We start from the raw sequence: 25,222 nt of genomic DNA, 5'->3' as shown, positions 1-25,222 counted from the left end.
AGCCAGGTGCTGCTGATCAAGTGCACATGATTAACTGATCACCAACAAGTGTAAGCACCTATATAGAAGCAGGAGTTTCATCAGTTTGCTGTTCTGGACGACTTACATGTGTGTAAACACGTGTAATCTTCTTGCCATGTCCCAGAAATTCGCCCTGAGCTCATGCAATGCTCAGAGAAATTGCAAAAAACCAAGAGCTCTGTCTCAGACTCTCCAGGCTTCGGTTAGCATATTAAATGTTAAAGTTCATGAAATGGGCAATTAGAAAAGGACTGAACAAGTATGGCTTGTTTTCAGGGGGTTGCCAGGAGAAAGGCTCTTCTCTCTAAAAGAAGATTGCAGCACGGCTGCATGCAAAGATGCATCTGAACAAAAGCCTTCTGGATCAGTGTCACCTCAGACAGACAATGTGTGGGAAAACCAAACACAGCGCATCAGCACAAACACCTCATGCCAACTGTCAATCAGGGTGATGGAGGGCTGATGAACTGGGCTTGTTTTGAGCCACAGGACCTCGATAATTTGCAGTCACTGTGGTACGGCCTTTCAGTCGCTCGCCCGTGAATGCATTTGTCTGATGGCTAAAGCTTGACTCAAACTGAGTCATGCAGCAGGTGATTAAGCCAAAGCACAGCAGCAAATCTCGCACAGAGTAGCTGAAAAAGAAAAGAATCAAGCTGCTGCAGTGATCCAGTCAAAGTCCAGACCTGAGTCTGACTGAAACGCTGCGGTGGGACCTTCAAAGAGCTGGGCAAAAACAAATGTCCACAAACCTCAATGATCTGAGCCAATGCAGTAAACAAGAGTGGGCCAAAACTCCTCCACAACTATGAGACTGATAAAATCATAAAAAACATACTGCTTCACGTTATTGTTGCTGACGATGATTTTACTGATTCTACTGAAGCTGTACTTCGCTTCTCACTGAGTGCAGTGAGAAAAGCCACAGGCAGACGGCGTGATAAAATCATAGCTTGGTGAAATGTCATAAACTCATGGCATTACTACAGGTGTAAACACTCCCAGAATGCACCGAGGCCTGCATCCATTGAGAAGTCTCAGGCCCTGGAGGCAGTCTGGTCTGCATACGATCACATTTTTACAGCTGAGTGTGCAAGAATGTCTGCACACGCTCTCGGCTGACATCTTCTGTGTAAGCACAACTGCAAACTCATTCACACACTGATAAATGAGCGAAACACAAACACGGACCGATTTCGCTGCGCTGGGATCAGCTGGTGCTACACATGTGCAGACTCATAATGTGTTTCAGAGCAGAAGCTGCAGAAGCAGAAGGGTGAAACTATTTTAACTCATTTTATTCCACGGTGCACCGTAAACCCTGATTTGATCTCAGGCACGTCTGGACCAGGAAAACTTTTGCATTACCTTATGCATATTTATAAAACAGAATATGAGCTGAGTGACATCTCTTGAGAAAATAAGTGTGACTTTTCCATGTTTTTTACACAAACATTTGAAACTACAGCAACTCTTTGAAGGCACAAAACCATCACATATATTGTGTTTTGAAACAGGACAGTATGAAACATTATTTTACTTCACTGTGAAATAACATAACAGTGCATTTTATTGAATTATTATTTTATTTATTTTATTGAAAAAATAATAGTAACTTGTCTTCAATTTTCATCCAGTGGGCCAACTTGCATCTCCTGATAGGCCGGACTGACACACCTGGTTTTAACTGTTTTGTTTATGTTATTCAGAACAGAATTCACTGATTATTGCTTTTGTACAGAAGATAAGACTAAAACGTGAAGCTGAACTTGTCAATGAGAACTTTCAAAAACAAAAAATACAAGGATATGACTCAAACTAAACCAGAAGCTGAAGTTAATGCAGAGGTCAAAAGGTCACGGTGCAGCACAAACGTGATGTTTTATTTCCCCTTCTCCGTCTGCAGAGAAAAAACCTGCAGAACGTTTTTAGAAATATAGATGCAGCACAAACAGTTCTTCTTGTGGCAGGAAACTGAACTTTACTGAAACTTCCTGCTGGACATGCAATGACAGATTAAATCATTGTTTGTGTTTCTGTTGTCATGGCAACAGTGTTTTGATGTTTGTCATGTAGAATCCAGTAAGACGGGATCAGCAGGCCTACACGCTGCTGCAAACATCTGCAGGTACTCCAGTGCATTTCATGTCCTGCTCAACTTGTTAAAAACAGAAAAATGCGCTTTAATCGTATTTGTTTGATTTTAAAGAAAGGAACCTCTCAGACACCAGAAGTTTTTATGGTTTATATTTTTCTCTTTTCAGCAGGGGAAAAGGAAATGTGCAAATTTGCATTTTTGACATTCATACCGAAAACACAAAGCTCTTTATTCTGCTTGAAACGGTTGAAATGCGTCTCTCTTCTCAGCACCATATTCACATAAACATTTCTCTCCTTATATAACGCTGCAGACAGTCGTCACCTTAATAACAGAACAAAATGAAACTGCAGGTTGATCGGTGCAACAGGCCGACAAAGACAAAGAACAGCTGAGACGCTTTCATCGGGAGCACTTTAATCTCAGCATCTTTCTTGTTCAGTGGAAACCAAATTGAACTGGAAATTTCCAAGTTAGACATCTCAAGACCGATCGCTGAAAATGTAAACAAAGTGGCTGACAGCGATTTGGCAGGCAGCATTTTAAAAGAAGCTGAAACAAAGGCACCCTGAATTCTTAGCTATTTAGTTTTAGTCACATGGCGCTCTGCTTGAGGCACCACCAGCTTCAGGAAACCCTCCATCAGGCTTCCTGAAGTGGAACAATCAGAAGAGAGTGAAGGCATGTTGAAGAGGGAGCTGCCAGGCAGGAAGACAAAGAAGATGATCACAGAGACGGTTCATGGTTGTAGTGAAGGAGGACATGCAGAGGGTTGGTGTGACAGAGGAGGATCCTGGGATAGCATGACATAGAAGCAGGTGATCTGCTGCGGCAACCTCTAAAGGGAAGCTGAGAGAAGAAGAAGAAAGGCCTTAGTGAGGCAGAAGCTCAAACAGCTTGTCTCAGAAAGGAAGTGCTGCATGAAGGGCCAGGATGACAGAAAGAAAAATGCAGGGCCGTCCCCTTTGTTGCCATCAGATCAAATAAACGAGAGTGAATGATACGAAACAACCAACAACCACAACAGTTTCAGGAGGCTACCGTCCTAAATGCTGTAAATATCTGTGAATACCACAGAAACTACATTTCTGAGGCTCTCATTCACAGACTGTATATAAAAGATGCATGTACGGTCATGTGCAAAATTAGTGAGTCACTCTTTATTTTTTAATATTTTGTTTCCAAGGAGACTTAATTGTAATTATTAAAGTGGTCTTGAGCAATAGTTCTCCAGGCTTTTTGAAGGTCTTTCAGTTTTTCTTTGGAAATTGGCTGCTTTTTTGTTCATTTTCAGTCCAGCCCTTGGACCTGACCTCATTTTGGAGGTTATTAAGCTACTCAAGTGTGATCTGCGGATCATTCCCAATTACAAAAATGCAGATGCTGCTGGTGCAATAAGCCGTAGGTTTTACGTCCAATGGATGATGATCTGATTAGTCGACCAAAAATAATCGGTGACTAGTCGACTATCAAAATAATCGTTTGTGGCAGCCCTAATGTTTAATGAGACTTTGGATGTCTACAAGAGTGAGAGTCAACTGCTTCAAAAAGTTCAGTGTTTTTAATGTCACACTGTGCTGATTTTCCTAAATACTGCCTGTGCCACATGTCTCCATACAATAAAAGACTAAAACTAACACTGAAACTAATAAAAATAAAAGCAAAGCATTCTCAAGCAATAAAAACTAAAGTGAAACAAGCCCAGTAACTGAGACAAAACTGAATAAATAAAACCTAATTAGAAAATGCCTAACTATGTTAACTTTGGTATGCACACAGTACGTAGGAGAAGAAAACTGCTGTTTGTTTATCTGAACGACGTCCAGAAGAAGGACGGTTAAACTGACAAAGGGTTAAATCAAAGCAGCCAGTCAGAGTAACTGGTGCACGGGGCTCTGCTGTGGCTCACCGAGCGGCCTGCTAGACCATTTAACAGCGTGATTAAGTGAGTTTCTGTTCTTTACGGATAAATATCCAAACCACGATCCAGCTTTAATAAAAGCACGATAAAATGAAATCATTGTGGTTTTCATCAGCGTGGAAATGAGAACGTTCCCTCACACAGGACAGATGCTGCTGCCCTGTTTTTTCACACACAGCTTCCCAGTTTGTCTCTCACAGCGTGGGGAAACTGTCAGAGTATAACAGGTGCACTGCTGCACTCAACACTGACCTGCTCTCTGTTCGGCTCACATACTTTTAGCATTGGCTGCTCAGAGAGAAGCTAATGGACTCTGCTCACTTTCTGTTGATGGAATCAGAACGGTTGATATAACAGAAATAACAGTAATTATCACCTATAAAAAGATATTCAACACAAAGCCTAAAGCTGAAGCTGTTCCATCAGTTTCTCTCTTTAGAAATATGAGCTGCAGTATGTCTCGTCTGCTTTGCTGCTGCCTCTTATAACATCTGATAACCTCATTGACTGATCTGAAGATGATTCGTATTGAAAGCAGATCAATCAGCTCCAGAAGAACAGATGAGATTATCTGCTGCCTCATTAATTTACCGCATGATTCTTCTTCCACAAGAGTTTATTTAACAATCATGTGTTTGTTTGACAGATACTGAGGACACTGATGAAAATTTAAATGATTTCATCATCTCGCTCTTTATTTGGTTTTCGGGTCACTGTCAGAATAATTTTGGTTTTCCACTTTGATGGGCTGAGTGAGCTCAGCTGTGATGTCTTCTTCATCCTGTTTAGGAGGATAAACACGCTGTTTACTTTTTGAGTCCGCAAAGAACAATAGGTCAGAGACTGTGAGTGTGTGTCTTTGAGCGGCAGGAAGTGAGCTCATGGCAGCGGGTGTGTCGGCAGGAAGCAGCTGTTGGTGTTCGGTTACATCATGTTGATCAGGGTCTCCAGGACAACCTGCGAGGACACAGCCATATGACTGGAGAGGACGTCAGACTTTGGCCAGAACAAAGCTTCCAGGAAATAGCCATAGCCGCACTCTGGCATCCTCCATGCTGGAGTGTTCATATTCACTCTTCGTTTGTCTGCATGTTTAGTCATGGCAGCATTAATATATAAAAATATAAAAAAGTCACCAGACTTCCTTCATGAATGCAATATTTTGGATTTTTTTCAGTCAGAGGGCATCGAATATTGTTCACATATTCAAATGAAAAAACAGAGGATAGATAGATAGATAGATAGATAGATAGATAGATAGATAGATAGATAGATAGATCGATCTTATCCTTCCTTTCTAATGAATAATATCAATATTCGCCTTACTTGTACACACTGATATGAATATAACAAACATATGCAATTATACACCTATAATCACATCTGTTTATTTATCTATTTACTTAAGCATACAAGCTACAATCAAAGGTCTCTAACTTTGACTCAAATGTCCTGATCTCCATTTTTAAGCTCCATCTCTGGACCACTTTCAGCACATCTGCTATTTTTTGATCACTCCATGGAAGACCTCTGCTGACCACTTTCACTCAGGACTTCCAGGGAAGCATCTAAAAATACTACAGATGCTGGAAGCTGTCCAGAGATGTGTGAGAGGATGACCTTAGAGGGAGATCAGGCAAACTAAAATCAGATAAGGTTTTTGCTTTTCACGGGCAGAGTCGTGTCATTCTTTGATTTCAAAGTCAAAGTCAAAGTCAAAGTCAACTTTATTTGTCGATTCTGCCACATGTACAGGACATACGGAGAATAGAAATTGCGTTACTCTTCACTCCCTAGATAAATAGCAAATGAACATTTAAATATATTTAAATATAAAAGTGATTAAAAAATGCAAGTAAAATAATTAAAAAGTAAAAATTTAAATAAATACAATTTTACATATAACAAGAAAGCTATATAATATACAATATAATGGGTAAGTGACATTGAGTGTAAACCAGGCAGAGTAGTGCAAATAGGCAAATAGTGCAAATGGAGATTTGGTAATGTACGGTAAGAGAAAAAAAAGCTGCTGTTTTTTCTGGTAGTGTTGCAGCTCCTAAAGGGAGCAGGTGGAGGAATAACTGGAGGACAGCTGACTGCAAAAACATGACAATATTTGACGTTTGAGGCGGCAGCGTGTTAATGCGGCTGCTGACAGAGACTCACAAACATCAGTGTGTGTGTGTTCAGTGACCGCTCTCGGGTGTCACCACAGGAACACCCAGCAATGAGTGTGTGTGTGTGTGTGTGTGTCACATACTTCTCATTGCCACTCCTCTTTGATTGACGTTGTTATGATGTTGTCTTGACCGGTTGCCCAGGCAACTCCTCCTCACATCGTGAAGGGATGATGACATGCAACAACACACACGCACACATTATCAGCCTGTCAAAATAAAAGCTTTGGCAGATACGTGGTGATAAATATGATTCATTAAGTTAACGTCTAAATCATCCCTGTGGTGTGTGTAACCACTGTGTGTGTGTGTTCCTGTGACCTTCAGCTCTTTTGCCTCTTGCTGAGCAGCTCTGATTTTGGAAACACAAACAGCTGCAGCATGAAGGCTGACCCTCGGGACTCATAATGGGACCATTAGAGTGAAAAACAAAACAGTGCAACTTACAATTACTTTCCTAACAATGAATCATTCGAACTATTAAACATCAGAAAACGGCACAAATGTTCAGCACAGCTCCCCAGAGCTCTGATTCATTATAAATGGGCTTTTTTGTACAACCGACAGTCCAAACCCAGAAAATATTTAATCCACAAACTGTATGAGAAAGAAAAGCAGCATTTCTTTTGCCTAAATTAATGATTTCCAAATTGTGGGCCAGAGTTGCCTGGAAGGTTGTGAAGGATCTGCAACTGGGCTACACGAGGTCATTTAAATTCCCATCCTGTCATGTCTTGATCCCTTAATTCCCCGTGGAGTTATAAAAGCACTGAGCACACGAGCAGGATACCAATCCACTATCTGGAAAAGTTTTCCATGTTCACTTCTTGATGTTTTCACACCATCGCTTTCTCCGTCTTCCTCTGCACTACTTCCCTGGGCTGTTTCTTTAGTCATTTCTTGTGACCTTTTATTGCAAATAAAGGGAATGATTTACATTAACTTATTTCTAATAAAACACCTTTGATAAGACCAATCTAGGCTCTACCCCTGCTTCTTACCCCATAGCTGCTGGCACAGGCTCCAGCATGCCCACAACCCTGAACTGGATTAGTAGCTAAGAGAAAGGATGGAAACACAGCAGTAAGTTTGAAATTACATGTTATTTCAAATTTATTTAACAATTTTGGTCACTTGTGACTCCAAATAAAAAAGACAGCAATCACAAAAATGCTCAAATCAAAGCTTAAAACAGTGAGAAAAAGGTTCACAGAACAGAGTGACGTCATGGTGTGTGCCCATCTTTTATATACATGTTTCTATACTCTGAGTGCTTCACTAGCAGGATACAAGCTTAAATCTTCATTTGCATTTAATTTCTTCTTTTTATGTGGATGGTTTACTCATTTACATATACAAAACCAAAATTTGTAGCTTAATGCTTTATCGTAGTCATGTGTGTTGATAAGGCTACAGAAGATTTTTATGAATTGATTGATTTTAGGCTTCTTAATCAACTAATTACTGTGGCTCTGATCTGAAAACCCAGTTGCTGTCATGACTCTTCAGGAATGAACAAGCAGGCACAGCTGAAAGTGCAGCAAACGAAGAAGAATTAAATCTCCGGACCAGCATCTGGATATAAACGTGTAACAAATGCACCAGCTTTCATTCTTTATTGTTAAATCAGCTGACAGGTGAAGCATCCTCAGCATGTCCAGCTGCACACAGACTTCAGGAGGAGTCTGAAAAAATGAAACATTTAAAGGAGCGGTTCAACATTTACTGAAAAACTTAATTCCTGTTATTAAGAGCCGTTCTAAGCTTTCATGTCTTTATGCTGCTTCATTCACACGTGACGGCTGAAAGAGCTACGTGGTGACATTTTCTCTGATCCCACGCCCACGCTGCACACTACCTACGCAGCAACAGCCTGTTAGCTTCCAGTTAAGAAAACTAAAGATCACCAATTCAGATGTTCGATATCTGGAATGAACTAAATGCTGAAGTGCTCCTTTAATAGGATTCAACCTGGTGTCGCAGTTTGCAGTGTAGCAGCGGGTGTAAGCTACACCCGGCAGACGTTTAAAGCATTTGTGATTGGCTGAAAAATGACGAGTGTCAGAAAATCCAAATTACAGATTTCACATAAGATAAATAAGATAAGATGTAATTGCTGAAGCTTTGAGCTTCATTTTCTAGCTTAGTGGTACTTATCGGATTAGTTACTGATGACTTCATTGACTCATTATTGGCCTTTTTGGGGTTCAAATTTAAACTCTTAAGCACCTGGTGTCTCTGTGGCCCACAGTTACCATGGAGACCAGGTTAAGTAGCAGAGGACCGATTGACAGGAAACAGTGAAAAACAATTGGGAGGTGTCCATAAAGTCTCCACAGGAACAGACACACAAACATCCACAAACACTTCATTTACCGAGACCTAAACAGGAAGTCAGGCTTTGGCTTTCAAAATTAAAGTAAATCAATAAATAGAGCAATATAAACCCTTCAGAATAAAAGTAAAATAGTTGTGCCAGTAAGTGATTGTAAAAAGATAAAGAGTAGCAGTCTGCTTTATTACTGCTCCATCCAAGAGGGAGCGCCTGAGCCCAGCGATGCCCGGGACGCTGGTCTGGACCCGGGTCTGGGCCTCAGTCCAGTCTTCCTCCTGCCCAGGCTGAGGACTTCCTCTAGGGGCTCAGTGGCCTCTCCGCTGGCCCGGCTAACGAACACTGAGGGAGGGTGCGTGGTGGCCATCTCGAACCTCAGCTCCGCCGCGTTCTTAGCGCGGGAGGAGGCGCCCTTCCTTTTAGTCCTGGGCTGTGGTGAGGGCAGAGGGAATGCCGGGACAGGCCTGTGTGAAGACGCGTCTGCTGTAGCAGCAGAGGCCGAAGAGCCCAGTTTGGCCAACGCCACCGGGATCTCCTCCAGAGACTCAGCAGAATCTGAGTGGTACTCGGCGGGAGGGGCGGCAGCCTGGACGGGGCCTGAAGTGGGGGCCAGGGGGAGCAGCGTGGCCCTCAGGGGGAATGCTGGGAAAGGAAGCCGCTGACCCAAGGACACAGTGGACACATTGCTGGGCTCTGCTAGAGAGAAAGAGACAGAGTCAGAAACAATTTACTTTCTTAGGAAAGAAAGAGGAAATTATTAATGTCATCATTTTTTTAGAACATTTAAGGACATATTTCAAATCAAATCAAATCAAATCACTTTTTATTGTCACATCACATGTGCAGGCACACTGGCACAGCACATGCGAGTGAAATTCTTGTGTGCGAGCCCCACAAGCAACAGAGATGTGCAAACACAACAACACAAACGAGCAAAATACAAGAATGGCCAACCTGAAACTAATAAATATATGTACAATATATAATAGTGTATGCATTTCTGGATGTGTATACTAAATATTTTCCTACGTGTGTGTGTGTGTGTGTGTGTGTGTGTGTGTGTGTGTGTGTGTGTGTGTATACACATTTTTACAAATTAAATAGTAAAAAAATAAAATAAAATAATAATAATAATAATAATAATAATAATAATAAAATATATAAAATATACAGAGTTGAATATGTGCAAAACAAGTGGCATTTATATACAGTGTGGAGTGGAGTTTCAGGCTTTCTGCCAGACATCGATGCAATTGTTTCATATTTGTAAAGGCTTTATTCTGTGCAGGAGCAGCTCTGTGATCCAGGAACAGAAAAATACACATTCCCACGCTACCTGATATCAGTCGCTCAAATCCCACAGCTCAGAGTCATTGCATGTCCTGACTGAATGCCACTTGAGACTCTGATTCTAACCTGAAGGAAAACACCTGAATGTTTTCCTGATTGGAGAGTTGGGGACCCTCGAGGTTAAGGCTGTGTGAATGGAAGAAGATCTCGGCTATTAACGATGGTCAGAATTGCCACCAATAGCTTGCCAATCGAGCTATATTTTTAGCATATGTGCCCATTCATCCCACCCAACCATTCTCTTTAATACATTAAATTAAAATGATCACCCTATTACGAGTCATTAGGAGTCTTGCTGCTCTTGGAATGAATGCATGTTTGGGAAGCAGCTACAATGATTCATCATCCAAAATAAGGAGAGAAAACAAACATAGGGTACTTCTGTCTGTTATTCTGATTTAATACAGCGAGCAACATTTTAGCTGTCCTACAGATAGCATCTGTTTATGGTTATCTATTCCCCCCCCCCAATTTTTCCAGGTTTTTCCAGCAAATGTGAGAAGTGAAATAACCAAAACAGCAGCACCACAAATCTACACCACGTTTGGACTTGCTCCAACATCACTACAGGTCTGAACAAGATGCTTGTGAACATCTATGAGAAGAGTAAAACCTTTGTTGGTGTGACTCTAAAATTAATAAATGACAGCTGGGATCCTGAGAACAGGTACATGTTTTGTTAAAGGAGTTCAAAGTTTAGACGGGAGCTACCTGAAGACTGTCTGCACTCAGTGACCCGAGGCAGGTCACATGTGCAGCTGAAACATCAGTGTGCACAGCTGCACATGTGGAAGTAAGGGAGAAACAAAACAGGTGGAAGGGTTCAGGTTTAGGTCAATCAGTGCTCCCACCTCAAATCTAACAGTTTGTTTTGCTTTTTTACGTTGTCGAGCTGCTCTTCCTCCCTGACTTAAGGTGACAGGATCTGCTGTGTGAACACGGGACGGGCAGACGGACAGAAGCTTTGAGTGTTCCTGTTTTTGAACAGTTTCAGAGGAAAATCTAATTAAATTAAGCAGCCTGGATATGACCAAACTCAAAATGTTGCAAACTCTGTCTTTTGATTAGTTTAGCTCTTTCATCCCAACAGCTTTTCAGTAACTTTCTTTTCTATTCTTTTTTTTAAGCCTTCACTTGTTTTCACTTTGTTTAATCAGCTGGTGCCAATAAGTTTGACCTCTCCAAACAAATTCTGTGAATGGATTTGTTCTTTAATGTAAGATTTCGGATCTGTAATTGTAAACAATTTTCTCTTATTTTAGTTTCCAAAAACAACATTAGGAAAATATTTATTTTTGCTGATTAATCGTGTGCTATGCTAACTGAACTGACTGAAACTGCCCTCTGCTGTAAGGTCAAATGAAGCACCTTTATTTGCCCAAGGCTTTGTGTCATGACATTTGTGTCAGCCCGTTTTCTAACATCGCAGCTTCTGCTGTCAGACTTTCACTTCTGTGTGTGAACGCACCACAGGACCGCAAGGTTAACACCAGTAAATTTCAAAGAGGAGGTCGTTTAAGTGGAAAGCAGAGCAGACGCTTGCTACAGAGCAGCGGAACTTTGACAGCCTTTAGGTTCAGGTTAGAGAACACGGTGTGTTCAAAAGTGCCTTCATATGTACAGACAGGTGAGGCCATACCGGGAGGCGGGGCTGTGGCTGGGCAGCGCTCTCTGGTCACCTCTGCTGGGACTTTACGTACCTTCTTCTTCTTTTTCTTCTGCAGAAGAATAAAAATACAAAGCAGGTTTTTAAGTGCGGTCTCCCTCACTGCTGTTTTCTCATATTCGCTTCAAATATACACAAATTTATCCAAAGTTTCTCCTGATCCGTCAGACCTCCACAGTCTGTGCAACATCACACTGAACCTGTTATCGGGTGTGTGGTTTGTGGGCTTTTACCTGTGTGTGTCGATGTGTGTGTGCCGCTATGGCTTTCATCTCTGAAGAGACAGTGGGCGGAGCTTCTTCCTCCATGACAGGACTGGACATAGTCCTCACTCTACCATTGGCAAGGAACCTGGTACACACAAACACACACACAATGCATGATTATCTGATTGCGTACTACAGGCTGTACTAGTGCATCTAAAAAAAAAGTACCTGGATACTGTGCAAATCGTAGGAAATATTCTAATAATTTGAGACACTGGATTTGATGAGCTATAAGCCATAATCATCAACAGCAAAAGGGCTTAAATATTTCACTTTACCTTTAATGACTATAGAATAGAAACACATACACAAAGTTCTGTGAACACTAGAGATCACCCCTTAATACAGAGACCTCCTTCTCCACCAGCACAGTGCTGGTGCCCGATCTAGAGCCAGTTCCTCAGATTTCCACCAAATAAATAAATAAAGGCCTGGTGCTGATGTTAAAAAGCTGACACCAGCTTGGTACAACAAAGCTGTGGAGCACAAAGTTGGAACCAATAACACGGAGCTAGATCTGCATTGGCACCGTGTTGGTGTAAAAGAGGTAATAATGTCAATAAAAAGTAGCACACTCGTCTCCTTCACTGGGAGAAACCTCAGGTAAAGAAGACACGTGCTCAGAAAAAAGAAAAAGGTTATTACAGCTGTTGTGGAGAGGCATGTGGCTCAGGGTCAGCACTCCAGCGTCTCACCGTCGACCAATGAACCCTGTCAGTGCAGGTAAATAATCTACCTGTCGGTCGCTCACAGATCACACTAACGCTGTGCTTCTGTAATGACCCGACACACTGGAACTAGAACAATTTAACTGGACAACGACAGATTCTACGTGTGATTAAGTATCTAAACTAGTTTCCCTGTTTGTCAGTGTTTTATTTTGTGCCCTCCACGTTGTTCTCTGACTGTTCCTGCTCCACTATAAAAAAGGTTTCCTACGTCTCAGATAGACAGGATTCAGAGCAAGTGTTAAAGTGAGTGGGATTATTTATCAAGCCTTTCTGTCACACACACACGCACACACACAAAAAGCCTCCTCCCTTTAGCTCACACACACACACAATCCACACTTTGTTTGCTTCCTGAAAGTTGAAGCCAAAGAATTTCATGTTGCACTTTGTTTTCTGCAAAGAAAACCGTGTCCATGGCGACGAGGTCCGGCCTCCTCGTGTGGTGAAATAACTGTTGCCAGCTGTTTACTGAGACGTGTCGGGACCCGGTCAGTTCATCTCAGCCAATCACACGCGCCGGCTTTAAGTAGGACCCGGCCATCTGAACCAGAACAGGAGGAGCTGAGAGACTTACTCTGCCTCTCCTCGCACGGCCACAGCAGTAGGTTCCTGCACGTCCAGCTGAGGGTTGGTGTAACCCAGAGTCCCTGAGTAGTTCACATCCTGATGAGGGGACAGCAGAGGACAAAGACTCAGAGCCTGAACTCAACCCCACCCAAACCAGACTCTTTCTCCCTTTATTAACAGAGCTTATTCGCCTGCCAGTCAGTCACCTTGAGGACTGAAGGAGCTGCCGTCTCTTTCACAGATCCCGGTTTCCTCAAGTCTCTGTTGTCCACACGGTGGCGCTGCCTCACTATGTACTCGTACGTACTGAGCCTGTTCCACACTGAAACACACATACGTAAACATACATTTCCCCAGACCCTTGAACCCCGACATGGCCTTTAAAGGTCCGTCTTTGTGAAGAGAAAGAGGAAGTGGACTAAATGTCCTCAGAGGACCAGTTAAAAACACACACATAACACAAAACACACACCCACAGGATTTGTTCTGAAACACTGACGGGGTCTTGCAGCATTACCATGAGGTCAGAAACAAAGATTTAATAACCTCTGTGAGAGCGTAGACAGCACGAGGAAGGAAAAGCTCTTTATAGCTCCTTCATGCTGCTAAATAAACAAATAAATATCCAAACGTATGATATGCTGGCAGCATCACCTGAATGTGAGTGAAGTTATTAAAGAGAATTTTTTTTAACTGAATTTTCTCTCTTGGTTTTATCGAGCTGCAGACGAGTGATGTGTCTGACTCAGACTGCTGAAGCCTCATATTGCTTTTAAATAAATGAACTCTGCAATAAATCTTTACAAAGAAGGCAGACTGTGGATTTTATGCTCAATTCCCACTGAGCAGCACATCAGGTCTAATCTGAAGAAAAGGAATTATTAAAGCAATACAAATGCTGATGGCCCCCCAGTGCTACCCCTCAAAACCTTTATAAAATGCTCACATAAATATCTGATTGTTTACAAAATAAAAATAGTAGTAAAACTGATGCAAACTCACAGTTTTGTGGATTGTTATCTCTTTATAAAACCTAAAGACAACAAATGGATTCTGAAACAGGAAAACCTATTAGTTACTTTGAAAGAAAATGCTGTTTTGAAGGGACCTTTTTTTTGCCCCACTGTCATAAATACAGAAGCCATTCTACAGACTAACGTGACGTGTTGCCTGTGAACTGCACCGCCTGCATTTCATAAGCATGCTGTACCTGCAGCAGATCACCACAGAAACTTAAATCTGTGATGTACTAAAATCGGTATGTTATAGAATATGTCTGAGGCTGAGCTTCACTGGGATCATTTTTACATACGTTTTGAATTTTGAAAATATTTATTATGAACATCAGACATTACAACATTAACTGCTGGGCAGAAAATAAAGAAAAGCTTCCTCTTGTCAAAGATTTGACACGTGGACAGACAGGCAGGTGTGTTATTTCTTACTCAGGTAGATGTGGAAACAAAGCAAGTGGCAGAGCAACACGCAGGACAGAAGACCCAGAGCGATTGTGATGGCAGCCAGGACGGGAATCACCGGTGCAGCTGACCGGAGAGGCGCGACGGGCAGGAAGACGAACCACACACCTGTCTCATTCCTCACTGCGGGACACAAGAAGAGCCAACTGTGAAAACAGCATTTCTTCATTTAATGGCTGAATAACCAAACCCCAATATATCAGGAAAATCCAAGCACATCAGGTATAACTTTGAGTTTGTTTAGCTTTAAAAGTTGTTGTCGTTGTATCTGTGAGCTGGCTGGGGGCGTCAGAATGATCTTTCTAATATTCCTCCTTTTTTAGTTTAACAAAATTTCAGGTTCACGATGAAACATAATAAAAAGTCATTTATAGAGAGACAACAGTGACCTTTTGAACAGCAAAAATCACCCTAAACTCACTGAAACAACTATAAGCTGTCGACAAACTAAATAATCTTCCTCACATGAAAACACGAGACTGAAGGACAAAGACATCAGTCATCTCACTCTCCTGATCTTCCTCCCTCTGCTGTGGATGTGGACTCTCCGCCTGCAGATAACACTGAGAGGAGGGGGCATGCTTTCTCATCCTGCAGCTGAGACTGCACACAGTTCAGTTCAGTTTGCAGGTTACTCCATTCACTGTGAAGCTGCTAAATTCAGAGTATCACTCACCTGTGCTTCTTGACAAAGGAATGGGCATGGTCAGCAACAACACTCAGGTAGGCTGTGGGGTTTAACTGATCCTGAGCTGGTACTAAGGGGCCCAAAGTGTGCCAAGATAATATCCCCCACACCATAATACCACCAACTTCCCGAAACGTTGATATGAGGCAGGATGACGCCGTGCTTTTCACTCCACATTCTGATGCTACCATCTGAGACTCATCAGACCAGGCAAAAGTTTTCCAATCTTCTCTGGTCTAATTCTGTTCAGCCTGCAGGAGCCTCAGTTTCCTGTTCTCTCTTGAACAGTGGCACCCAGTGTGGCATTCTGCTGCTGTAGCCCATGTTGTGCATTCAGACATGTTCTTTTGCATACCTTGGTTGTCACAAGTGATTTTCTGCGTTACTGTGACCCTCCTATCCGCTTAAAGCAGCCAGGCCATTCTCCTCTCACCTCTGGTATTTTCCCCTTGAGAGCTGCTGCTCACTGAATACTTTCTCTTCTCTTCTCTCTTTCTCAACCCATCTCTGTAAACCCACAGATGGTTTGTGTAGGAAACAAACTACTCAGACCAGCCCACCTGACACAAACAACCATGCTGCATTCAGTCACTTTAATCACCTTTCTTTCCCATTGTGATCCTCAGCTTCCACTTCTTGATTTCTGAACACCCTAACTGAGATTTCTTTTAAAATTTTTAATAAACACTATAGACTCACAGCTTTTTTACAAGGTCAGAGGTCAAATCTTACCCAGAAAGTGTTTGTCGGTGCGGAGTTTAGTGGGGTCCAGAAAGAACTCGATGAAGACGTAGGAGGCAACAACAAGAATGAGACAAACTCCCAAAAGAGCTGAGATCACACTGTGGAGGAACAACCTGCAGGACACACAGCACTGCTCAGCACACACGCCTAATGGGCATGAATGTACAAAATATATATTTCAAAAACATTGATTAAAATATTTAAAATACATAACATTTGCTATCTTTGCAGCCCATGTCTATGTTGCTCCAGTATTTTAGAAGAGACTTTTGGAAATGCTTCTAACTCGGTTTTCAGTTAATGACACTTTCATCATTACAGGCAGAAGCACAGAATTATAAAAACAATGACAGACACGACTCCTCACTGAGTCACATCAGACACGACGCATCCTCCTCTGATTCATCACTCCCATCATATGGCAGCTGCCTCGTTCTGTTAGTTTGTCTGTGTTGCGGTCGTGACTTTCCTGTTTTAAAGACTTTTAATGTTGGAAAGACTCAGATGTGCACGTACAGGTGCAACAGAATCTCCTTTTCTTAAAGGAGATTCTGTGCTTTGCACAGAGCTGTATATCAGCCTCACTTCCCTGTCAGAGACAGCTGTCTTACTGGGAGTGAACCAGTGTCAGGTGACAGCATCCTTCATTGTTTGACTCCACAGAAAATTAACCAGTACTCACTTATAGTTCCTGCTGCCCACACAGTTGTTGAGCCACCGGCAGTGATGGTCGAAGTTCGCCACACACTTGTTACAGGCGCTACAATGTTTCGACTTCGGTCCCCTGAAACAACCACATACATATATCTGTGTTTACAACGAAGTGCAGCCTAGTACTAGCACTACTATACAGAATGTACAGCACGCATTGTGATACAAATCTAACTGAAACACATTCACGTTTGATGACTTTACTGCTTTGGTAAAACAGTACCAGTCAAGTTTGTTTTAATGTGTGTGGATGTTTAATGTGTGAATGAGAACTTTTTACTTCCAACACAATTCAGGTTCTTAATACACAAAATGGTACATAACTGTTATTTAAACAGCCAATCCCAGAGTTCACATCCTGGCGTTGTAAATAGGCCGTATATGCAAATAAAACTGAGGAATAATGAGGTCAGTGCACATGAGATAAAAGTATTTTTTCTACTTGTGTGAGAAGCCCCGCCCACCAGCTGCACAAACTTCTGAGGGGCAACCAATCAGAAGAAAAATAGAAAACTGAAAAGAGCTCGAAAAAAAAAGCTCAAAAAGCTCGTTTCAGACAGGGGATGAACTGCAAAGATAAATAACATCATTTTTAACTGGGAGTCATGCAAAGCTACTCATGGAGCAGCACAACAAGCATAATAAACCACCTTTAAAATTAGTTTTCAGATTCTGAGTCAATGTGTAGCTCCTTCTCTGCAGCAGATCCAGAGGATTGTGGGTATTCATATCCGGTCCCAATGTTTATTCTGAAATGGGAGTGCTGCGCAAAGCAATGTCAGATCAGATCCAGGTTTGAGAGGGGGTTTACGGTCTGTAAGAGCCCCTGTGACCCAGTTCTCTGAGGCCTCCTGAGACCAGCCCACTGACCCATATTTTTTTTTCCTCAGAGGTTGTCACTGCAGTTCAGCTCAGCTCATCACCTCCTGGCTTCAATGAGCAGCTCTATTATTTACTCAGGAACTGAGCTGCATTCAGCTGCTGAGGACTATGCAACACTGCAATTAATGAAGCCAGTAAAATATTTAAATGGAGACTTAAAATCAGCAGAATTCAGTGGTGAAGAGCTCTTGTCTGCAGTGCAGATGTACAGACAACTGGAAGCAAGTCCCAAACTGTTGTTTCTCTGAAGGTCAGTTCTGATTCATATCAAAGATGACAATCAGCTCACGCTAAACCGAAACATGTGCACCTCATTTGTGTGAGCATACTGTGAAACAGCTAATTCCTCTCGGCATTTCTTACATCTAAACACGCAGAGTCTGGAGAGTCACCAGACTGCCTGAACTGTTTCTTTAGATCAACAGTCTGAAAAAAAATCAAATGTTTTTACAGTGAATCTACACAAAGACCCTTTCAGAGTCTTTGTGTAGATTCAAATTCTAAGAAATATTGTTAGATTTAAGTGTGCACAATAGGGCCCGGTATCAATTTCTAGAATCGATTCGATTCTGATTGACAAGGTTCGATTTGATCCACGATTTCGATTCAAATCAGGGAAATTTTGCCTCAAACAGTCAGAAATATTATAATTCTGATTATTTATCAGTACTGACACTTCTGAGACTTCATCAGAGGTGTGAGCATCACAGCAGATGTCTTTGTGTCAAAGTAACTGAGGATAAAACAAAAAACATGAAGGAGATTTTCCTGGCCTGGCTTTTTATAGCAGATAACCTTAAAAATATTCTGCAGTAGAACATTTTGAAAAGTTTACATTTCTTCGGAATTGAACAGCAGAAATGAGTTTTTCTTTCAGAGGTCTTTTAAAAAAAAAAACAGCGGCCGACAGCGCTGTGCACAATGGTAAACTGGTGGGTAATAAGCAAGCGAATAATGCAGAAAATTGTGATTTTTAGATGGGAAACTGTTCTTAAAGTACACTGAGAGAGAGAGAAAGAGCTGTGCAGGAAGTGTGAATTTATTGTGGTGGAAGCAAAACCGCAAAAGTAAGACAGAATTCATGACGATGCTTATCTGAAGCGTAATGTGAAGCTTAGTTTGGATCTTCTTTTGCTGCTGGTTCAGTCAGTTTTGGTTGGAGAGAGATGAAACCTGCAGCATCAGAATCTAGCGCAAAAAAAACAGTAAACACGACACGCGGACCTGACGCATCAGAATGTGTGAGGTGACAGTTTTCAGCCCCGACGATGTGTCCGACCGCGTACGTGCCGTCTGGTGAGAAAGCCCACAGCTCACTGATTCTGATGCATCAGGTCCACGCTTTGTGTTTACGTCTTTTTGCAGAATCCGTTTACCTGCTCTCATTTACTGTTTTAGCTGTTTGGTGGTTGCTGAAATAGTTTTGTGAGGTTTAACCTACATTTTTAAAAATAGATTCAGGATTTTAATGAATCGATATCGCTTTATTTAAGCTAAAATCGATTTTCATCGGAAAATCGATTTTTGTGATGTTCAGGACATAAAATGTCCTGAACATCACACTGACTTTATGCAAGCAGCCTGGCAGGTTAAAGACCATATGAGCTCTGATCTAACGGAGATGGACACTTGCAATATGTTAGGTAACATCTCAAAGGGTTCATGACTGCAGAGCATGCTTTAAAAAGGTTACAAGGAGCGGTGGACTGGAGGGAAGGAACCATCATGGGTTTAAAATTAAATTTAACATGACACATTTTCAGTTCTTTCAGCTGAAGCTTTGTGACCTCGACTTCAGATCAGTAACACTTTGTGGCATTAATAAATAAATGCAAAGTATGTGGCTGTAAATTAAATAAATCCATGACACCTTCACTTTAGTTATGGAACAAATCTTTTCTGTGCATGCAGAGAGACCCCTGATAAACAAACATGCTTAAAAAAATACTTAAAAACACCGGAGTCTGATTGGACAGTGCAAATCCAGACCATGTGACAAGCAGCTCAGAAGATGAAGCAAACTTCAGTTCATGTTCATGTTGCTACCAACAACACCAAAGCTGCTAACAGCTGACAAGCAGTTTGTGTCTGCATGTGTGTGTTTGTGCAACCTGCAGAGACTGTCCTCCTGTGAGAGACACCCAGCAGGGACATGCCAATAAAAACTCCAACAGCAGCTCAAGTAAACATACCTCCGTGACCTATTTGCAATGTTAGCTTGATAGGAAGCAAAAGGACAATTTGAGCTACAAAATCTCAGCTACTAACAGCCAATGGGGAAACTTGATCAGAAAGAGTTTCAGCCAGTGTTAGCACCATCTGCTGGCAGCAATCCACAGTGTGGTAGTTTTGATTAACCAGATCATTCAGGGTTAATGACAAAAAATATAAAACAGATGGGGTTCCTTTTGTTTGTTTTGTTTTTTTGGAGACCTTAGACAAAACCTGATTTCATCTAAAGGTATCAGCCAACACCAAGGCATCAACTGAAATAGCTGCCTGGGCCATATTGCTGCACACGAAGGGGTATAAAGGCCTTTTAGGCTAAAATGCAACAACTGTGCCTGCATCTCTTGGAAGACTTACAACACAAATGAGTATCCGTCTGCAGCTGTCTGGGTCCAATAGGGTGTGCCATACTGAATCACCCCTAATAACATCGGTTTAAATTTTGAAGTTAGATAAAAGTGTCATATCATGATATCATAGCAAGATCATGTGTTTATTTTTCCTAGTGCACAACGAGATGAGCCCAGGGATCTCTGAGAGCGAGAGCCACGTGTCAGCATCCACTTACAATTCAGTGCTCACCTCAACCTCCAACAAAGCACAGTACTACTAGAAAAATAAGCAAGAAAACTGCTCCTGCTGGAGATGGACAATTGTGGCAAATATGTTTCACCAGAGATATACCTCCAAATTGAACCAGCCAACAGCTGGTGACGTGTGACCCAAAAGTAAACAAATGACTCAGCGACCATCTCTTTTAAAACTACTGCACTATAATGCTGCTGCTGCACCTTGTAGCAATAGATTCACCCATTGCATTAGGTGGTCACAGTAACTCACTGAAAAATATTTTTCATTTTGCCAGCATAAAAAATGCAGCTGCCTGCAAGCGATTACAGATCATTTAATTTTTTTTTTGTCTGTATCCTCATAAATATAATTTATATCATGAATATAATTTTTGCAAATTCCCTTAAAAAAACATGACAGAATTTGGAAGCTATATCCTTACCAAACCCTAGTGTCCACTTCAGAAACAATATAATCACTATAATTAATACATTAGAATCATACAAACAACACATTTTATATAAAAAGTGAAAATCACTTGTTTTACATTTCAATAAACAAGAAGAAAATAATGTGTATTGCTCTAAAAGGTAAATTGCTCAACAGCAAGTGTAATTACAAAATTTAAAGATGATCTGTACACATCCCTATTTTTAAAAAGAATATTCCACAGCACGCTGAGACTCACCCTGAGATTAGTGCATCGAACTAACCCGACAGCATCCCATCTGAAGAGGCTGTGAGCTTTCAGATTTATCACCGCTGCTGCTGACTCATCAACAAAACTCAACAATGACCATAAAACAGCTAAATGTTAAAATACAAGCTTAGAGAGCACTTGAGAGTTTTTATCATTGGGATGAAGGTATCCGGCAGTTTCGGAAACGATAACATGATGCAGCATACATGCGTTGAAAAGCCTCTGTTTGTTACTCACACTTCGACCTGGCACAGGTAGCAGTGGCAGTTCTCGATGACGTGCGCGTGTTTGGAGCGGTCGAACACGGGGACCGGGCCTCGGACGCTCTTCGCTCTGACATTGTAGTCGGCTGGATCGATGGACACGGCCATGACGTGGACAAACAGGTGACACACAAACATGATGCCCGTACACTGACACAGAGATCAGGAATCAAACACAGATACGCCGGAGCAACACTGTAACACCTCACCTAAAGAAAAGACCTGAAATCACTGTCTGTCCCCTCAGTAACAAAAACTCAATGCTATCAGACAATATGGAAATTACATTTTGAATAGGGGTCATTTTTCATATTTTCATAGGCATCAGACACTACCAAAAACAGCTCCCTAACACTGCCAGACTTTACACTGGCTGTGCTAAATAAACCAGCAGACAGAATGAATAAATTATAGATTGTCGACTGTACAACCAAAGTATCTGGGACACAAATTTGAGAACTCACCTGAATTACGATCCAGTTAAAATAATAAAAACTGGAATTTTTAGAAGACAAAAACGCGAAATATTTAGATAAAAGCTGTAATAATTTGAGGAAAAGCATCGTCAGCTTTTGAAAGACAATTTGCTCTATTCTTTGACTAAACTAACACTATATTTTAAGGAAAGACGTTTTACTATATTTTGAGGAAAACCTCCCTTTTTTTTCCATAGAAAAAAATGCTACTGGTGTAGAAAGTTCACATGTGTTTATCTGTACACCTCGCTACCAGTGGTGCGGTGGTGGTCTGTCCACGCAGTGGAAGGATACGATGTAGCCCGCAGGGATCCAATGTGCAGGCAGCAGGGGGACGAATATGCCGAACCCGGTGACGGCAAAGTAGATGTAGAGCAGCCAGGCGAGCAGCTGGAAGGGGTGCGGAGGCCAGCTCCAACCGTTGGTCCGAGAGCAGAGCAGCACGTCAGCTCGCCGTGGGCCGTCCTCACCGACCGGCGCCGTCCGGTTCGGGTTCCTACAGCACACGTCCATCCCGAACGCGCATCCAGCATCAAAGAGCTGCCGTTTGTTGTCAGGCACAGAGCGTGGTCTCCATCACATGAGCGAGAGAGTAACCGCAGGCTGAAGCTGCATAAAGAGCCGCTTCATGATCAATGAGTTTGAGCTGCAAAGGAAACAGAGAGAGAGAACAGAGGCTCTGATTCAAACAACAACACACAGACCAACAACAGCTCTGCAGCATCACAACCGTGTGTCCCACTGTACAACACACAGCTGCAAACAGCAGTGATCTGAGACCATCAGCCCAATTAGCCACAATCAGTTTTCCACAAACCCTCAGCTTCCACCTTTCTGTAATCTGAACATCTGGGGTGAGGTGGAGTCTCTGAAGTCTTAATAAAACAATTATACCCTTTCCCTAAATTATTCATATCATCAAATAAGTTACATTTTTTACCGGTATTTGAGTTATGAGTTGTTTTTTTTGTCCAGGGTCCATTTTCTGATTATTGTCATGATCAGTTCATCTGCTGGTTAATTTCTTTATCAGTTTGTCTTTGACAAAAGTCTGCATACAGCTTGGATTTGTCCAAGCAGGCTGAGATAGTAAACAGATTATTAAACAGCAGAGGTCTTTAATTGAATATCAGAAAAGATGCAGATAATTTTCGTAATCCAATCACCTCAGCTGTAAGTTTTCCAGCTCCTGTTTTTCCTGTCTCTGTTCAACTAATCCATCATCTGAGTAATGATGGTTTCACAGACTGTTATTTTACTGGCTTATACCTGAATTTATCAAAGTGTAATCAGGGGGAAATTGTTTATGTGTTTGATTCTACATGCATGATTTTTTTTTTCAAACGTTCCTGCTGAGCAGCTGGAACCAGACAACACTGCCTTCTACATGCTGCAGCTGAGGAGCAGTTCATTCATTAAGTAACCGAGTGAATGGTGCAAAAAAAAAAAAAAATGAAGTCCTCACAACAGCATCACATAATTTATCGACAATTTTTTTTGGCTTCATCTCACCACCGGACCTCCTGCTCTACGAGAGGGCAGCCCACCTGGTTAACCGGTACCCGAGCCTCATCTCATCCCGGAGCCCGGGCCTGAGCAGCGGCGTGAAGCTTTGCCGTCCCCCTTGTCCCAGGGGAAGGGGGCTGCTCTTGGGTAAACCAGAGATCCACAGATCTGGGCCACACCGTCCCAGTACTCCAGCTGTTAACTCACATCCATCCTGGTCGGCAGCCGCAGTCCTCGTTTTATCCCTGGACCCGAGCTCATCCACTGTCGAGCGGCCTCGCCGAGACCGGTGCTCAGGGAGAAACTGTGATTGGTATACAATTCTGATTAGCTCGCCAGATAGCGTGCTAAGCTGCTAACGAGACGCGACTAGCGGGACACCGCTGCTGCCATGCTTGCTCTCACTCCGGCAGACGGAGGGGGGAGGGTAACCGCAAATCAACCGGAGAGCGTAACGTTTAATATTTAAGGTGAACGACTGTTTTAAAAATTTAAGATCGCTGTGGATCCCATTAGCCTGCTAGCATGATACCCGTTAGCCTATCTGCTGCTGCCTTCCACAGTCTCCTAGCGTCTTCCAGCCTCGTAAACCGTTTCCCTGGTAACGCCGTAGGTCCACACCTATTGGTAACTGGAGCTGACCCCGCCTACTATATGAATGTAAAAACCGAGCTCCGGGAACTGATAGTTGTGTTAGTGACGTGGATCCAGCAGAGGGCGGCACATCCACGACCAACAGAACGCCGCTATGTATTTATTTATGTTGATATTTGTATATGTGAACTAGAACCATTCTCTTCAGGCGTTTACAATTTTCGTTATTATTAGCATTATTATTAGCATTATTATTATTATCCACTGTTATCTCGTTAAAGTTTTCGATTTTTAATATGATTATTAATTATTAATACTTTATTTTTGTCATTTTACCACCCGTGTTATATTTGATGTTTCACTTAGTTTTGTTTATTTTTTCATTCGTCTCAAAAACCCTTTGCTGTAACCTCAGTTTTGTCAGTGGTTGGTAAAAGGGTGCTGTTTTTTTTAGTATAAACTAAATCAGTCTCAGTTTTTGGTCGTTTTTTGAAAAGTTTCTCATTATAAGATGATCAGATAAATGCTGAGAAGTATTGCAAGCTAAAAAGTGTTTATATATTTTAATGCTGTATTTTTATGTGCAAATACAGCATATACAGCATATAAAAAGAAAGATGTAAGGTCTTTAATCTCATACATTCACATTTATATTTTTGATGCAACACTAAATTGTTACTTTAAGATCAAAGCAATTAATTTAAAAGAGATTACAACACGGATTCACTACATACAAAAGTACAAAAAATGTACAGCTAATCCAATTGAAGCTGCCTTACATACCTTCAACCTCCTACACAGTTTTTTCATGGCTCTTGTGAACTCTGGTAATATTTCACTTGTTGGCATGGAGCGTAGCACATTTACAATAGTCGACTTGAACAGACACATCTGGAATGTAGCTGTTTTATGCAAATTCTGTCCTTTTCTTTTGCATTCTTCACTCTTTGAGCAGAAAGAAAAAAGCGTGAAGTTTGTTGAACAGCTTGTGACATGCACATATACAAGTTTACTGTGAATATTCAAAAGAATACAATACAACTGACATAAATGGACATTTAAAAATTACCCAATGTATTTATTATCTCTATATGAGTAATTCAAATGTAATCCTCAAAAGGGAGTAGGAAGAAGTAAAGACTTTTACGTTTATATGAAGTCTATCTATCTATCTATCTATCTATCTATCTATCTATCTATCTATCTATCTATCTATCTATCTATCTATCTATCTATCTATCTATCATTT

The 25,222-nt window shown here is 41.6% G+C and overlaps 1 protein-coding gene across 2 annotated transcripts; it reads right to left on the bottom strand.

Moving 5' to 3' along the window:
- Positions 1-7,315: 7,315 nt before the first annotated feature.
- zdhhc1 (zDHHC palmitoyltransferase 1) lies at positions 7,316-23,999 on the bottom strand. 2 transcript variants are annotated; one of them, XM_086298798.1, is made up of 11 exons: positions 23,421-23,999; positions 22,168-22,519; positions 21,372-21,547; positions 16,725-16,826; positions 16,031-16,155; positions 14,578-14,733; positions 13,339-13,454; positions 13,140-13,228; positions 11,802-11,919; positions 11,542-11,620; positions 7,316-9,248 (listed from the first exon to the last, which is right to left on the bottom strand). In XM_086298798.1, the coding sequence occupies exons 2-11, from the start codon at positions 22,384-22,386 to the stop codon at positions 8,740-8,742; spliced, it is 1,689 nt and encodes a 562-aa protein (XP_086154924.1). In that variant the 5' UTR covers positions 22,387-22,519; positions 23,421-23,999; the 3' UTR covers positions 7,316-8,739. The 2 variants fall into 2 exon arrangements, with proteins under 2 accessions (XP_086154924.1, XP_086155011.1); XM_086298885.1 differs by having other exon boundaries at positions 7,316-9,245.
- Between the last annotated feature and the right edge of the window lie 1,223 nt (positions 24,000-25,222).

Source organism: Aulonocara sp. 'chitande type north' Nkhata Bay, linkage group LG1, assembly GCF_057382095.1.
Source record: "Aulonocara sp. 'chitande type north' Nkhata Bay isolate Kocher_YH1m ecotype deep benthic linkage group LG1, A_spYH_male_GT1.1, whole genome shotgun sequence".
In the NCBI taxonomy this organism is placed as follows: Eukaryota; Metazoa; Chordata; class Actinopteri; order Cichliformes; family Cichlidae; genus Aulonocara; species Aulonocara sp. 'chitande type north' Nkhata Bay.
The sequence above is the reverse complement of the archived record's forward strand: the minus strand, read 5'-3'. Positions and strand labels throughout refer to the sequence as shown.

What these genes read in the sequence shown, in the direction of transcription:
- zdhhc1 (XM_086298798.1), bottom strand. Translation starts at nt 22,386, where the DNA reads ATGGACGTGTGCTGTAGGAACCCGAACCGGACGGCGCCGGTCGGTGAG. An exon ending in TACCTGTGCCAGGTCGAAGT is followed by an intron (nt 16,827 to 21,371) that starts GTGAGTAACAAA and finishes TGGTTGTTTCAG; the next exon opens with GGGACCGAAGTCGAAACATT. An exon ending in ACACACATCGACACACACAG is followed by an intron (nt 11,621 to 11,801) that starts GTAAAAGCCCAC and finishes ATTCTTCTGCAG; the next exon opens with AAGAAAAAGAAGAAGAAGGT.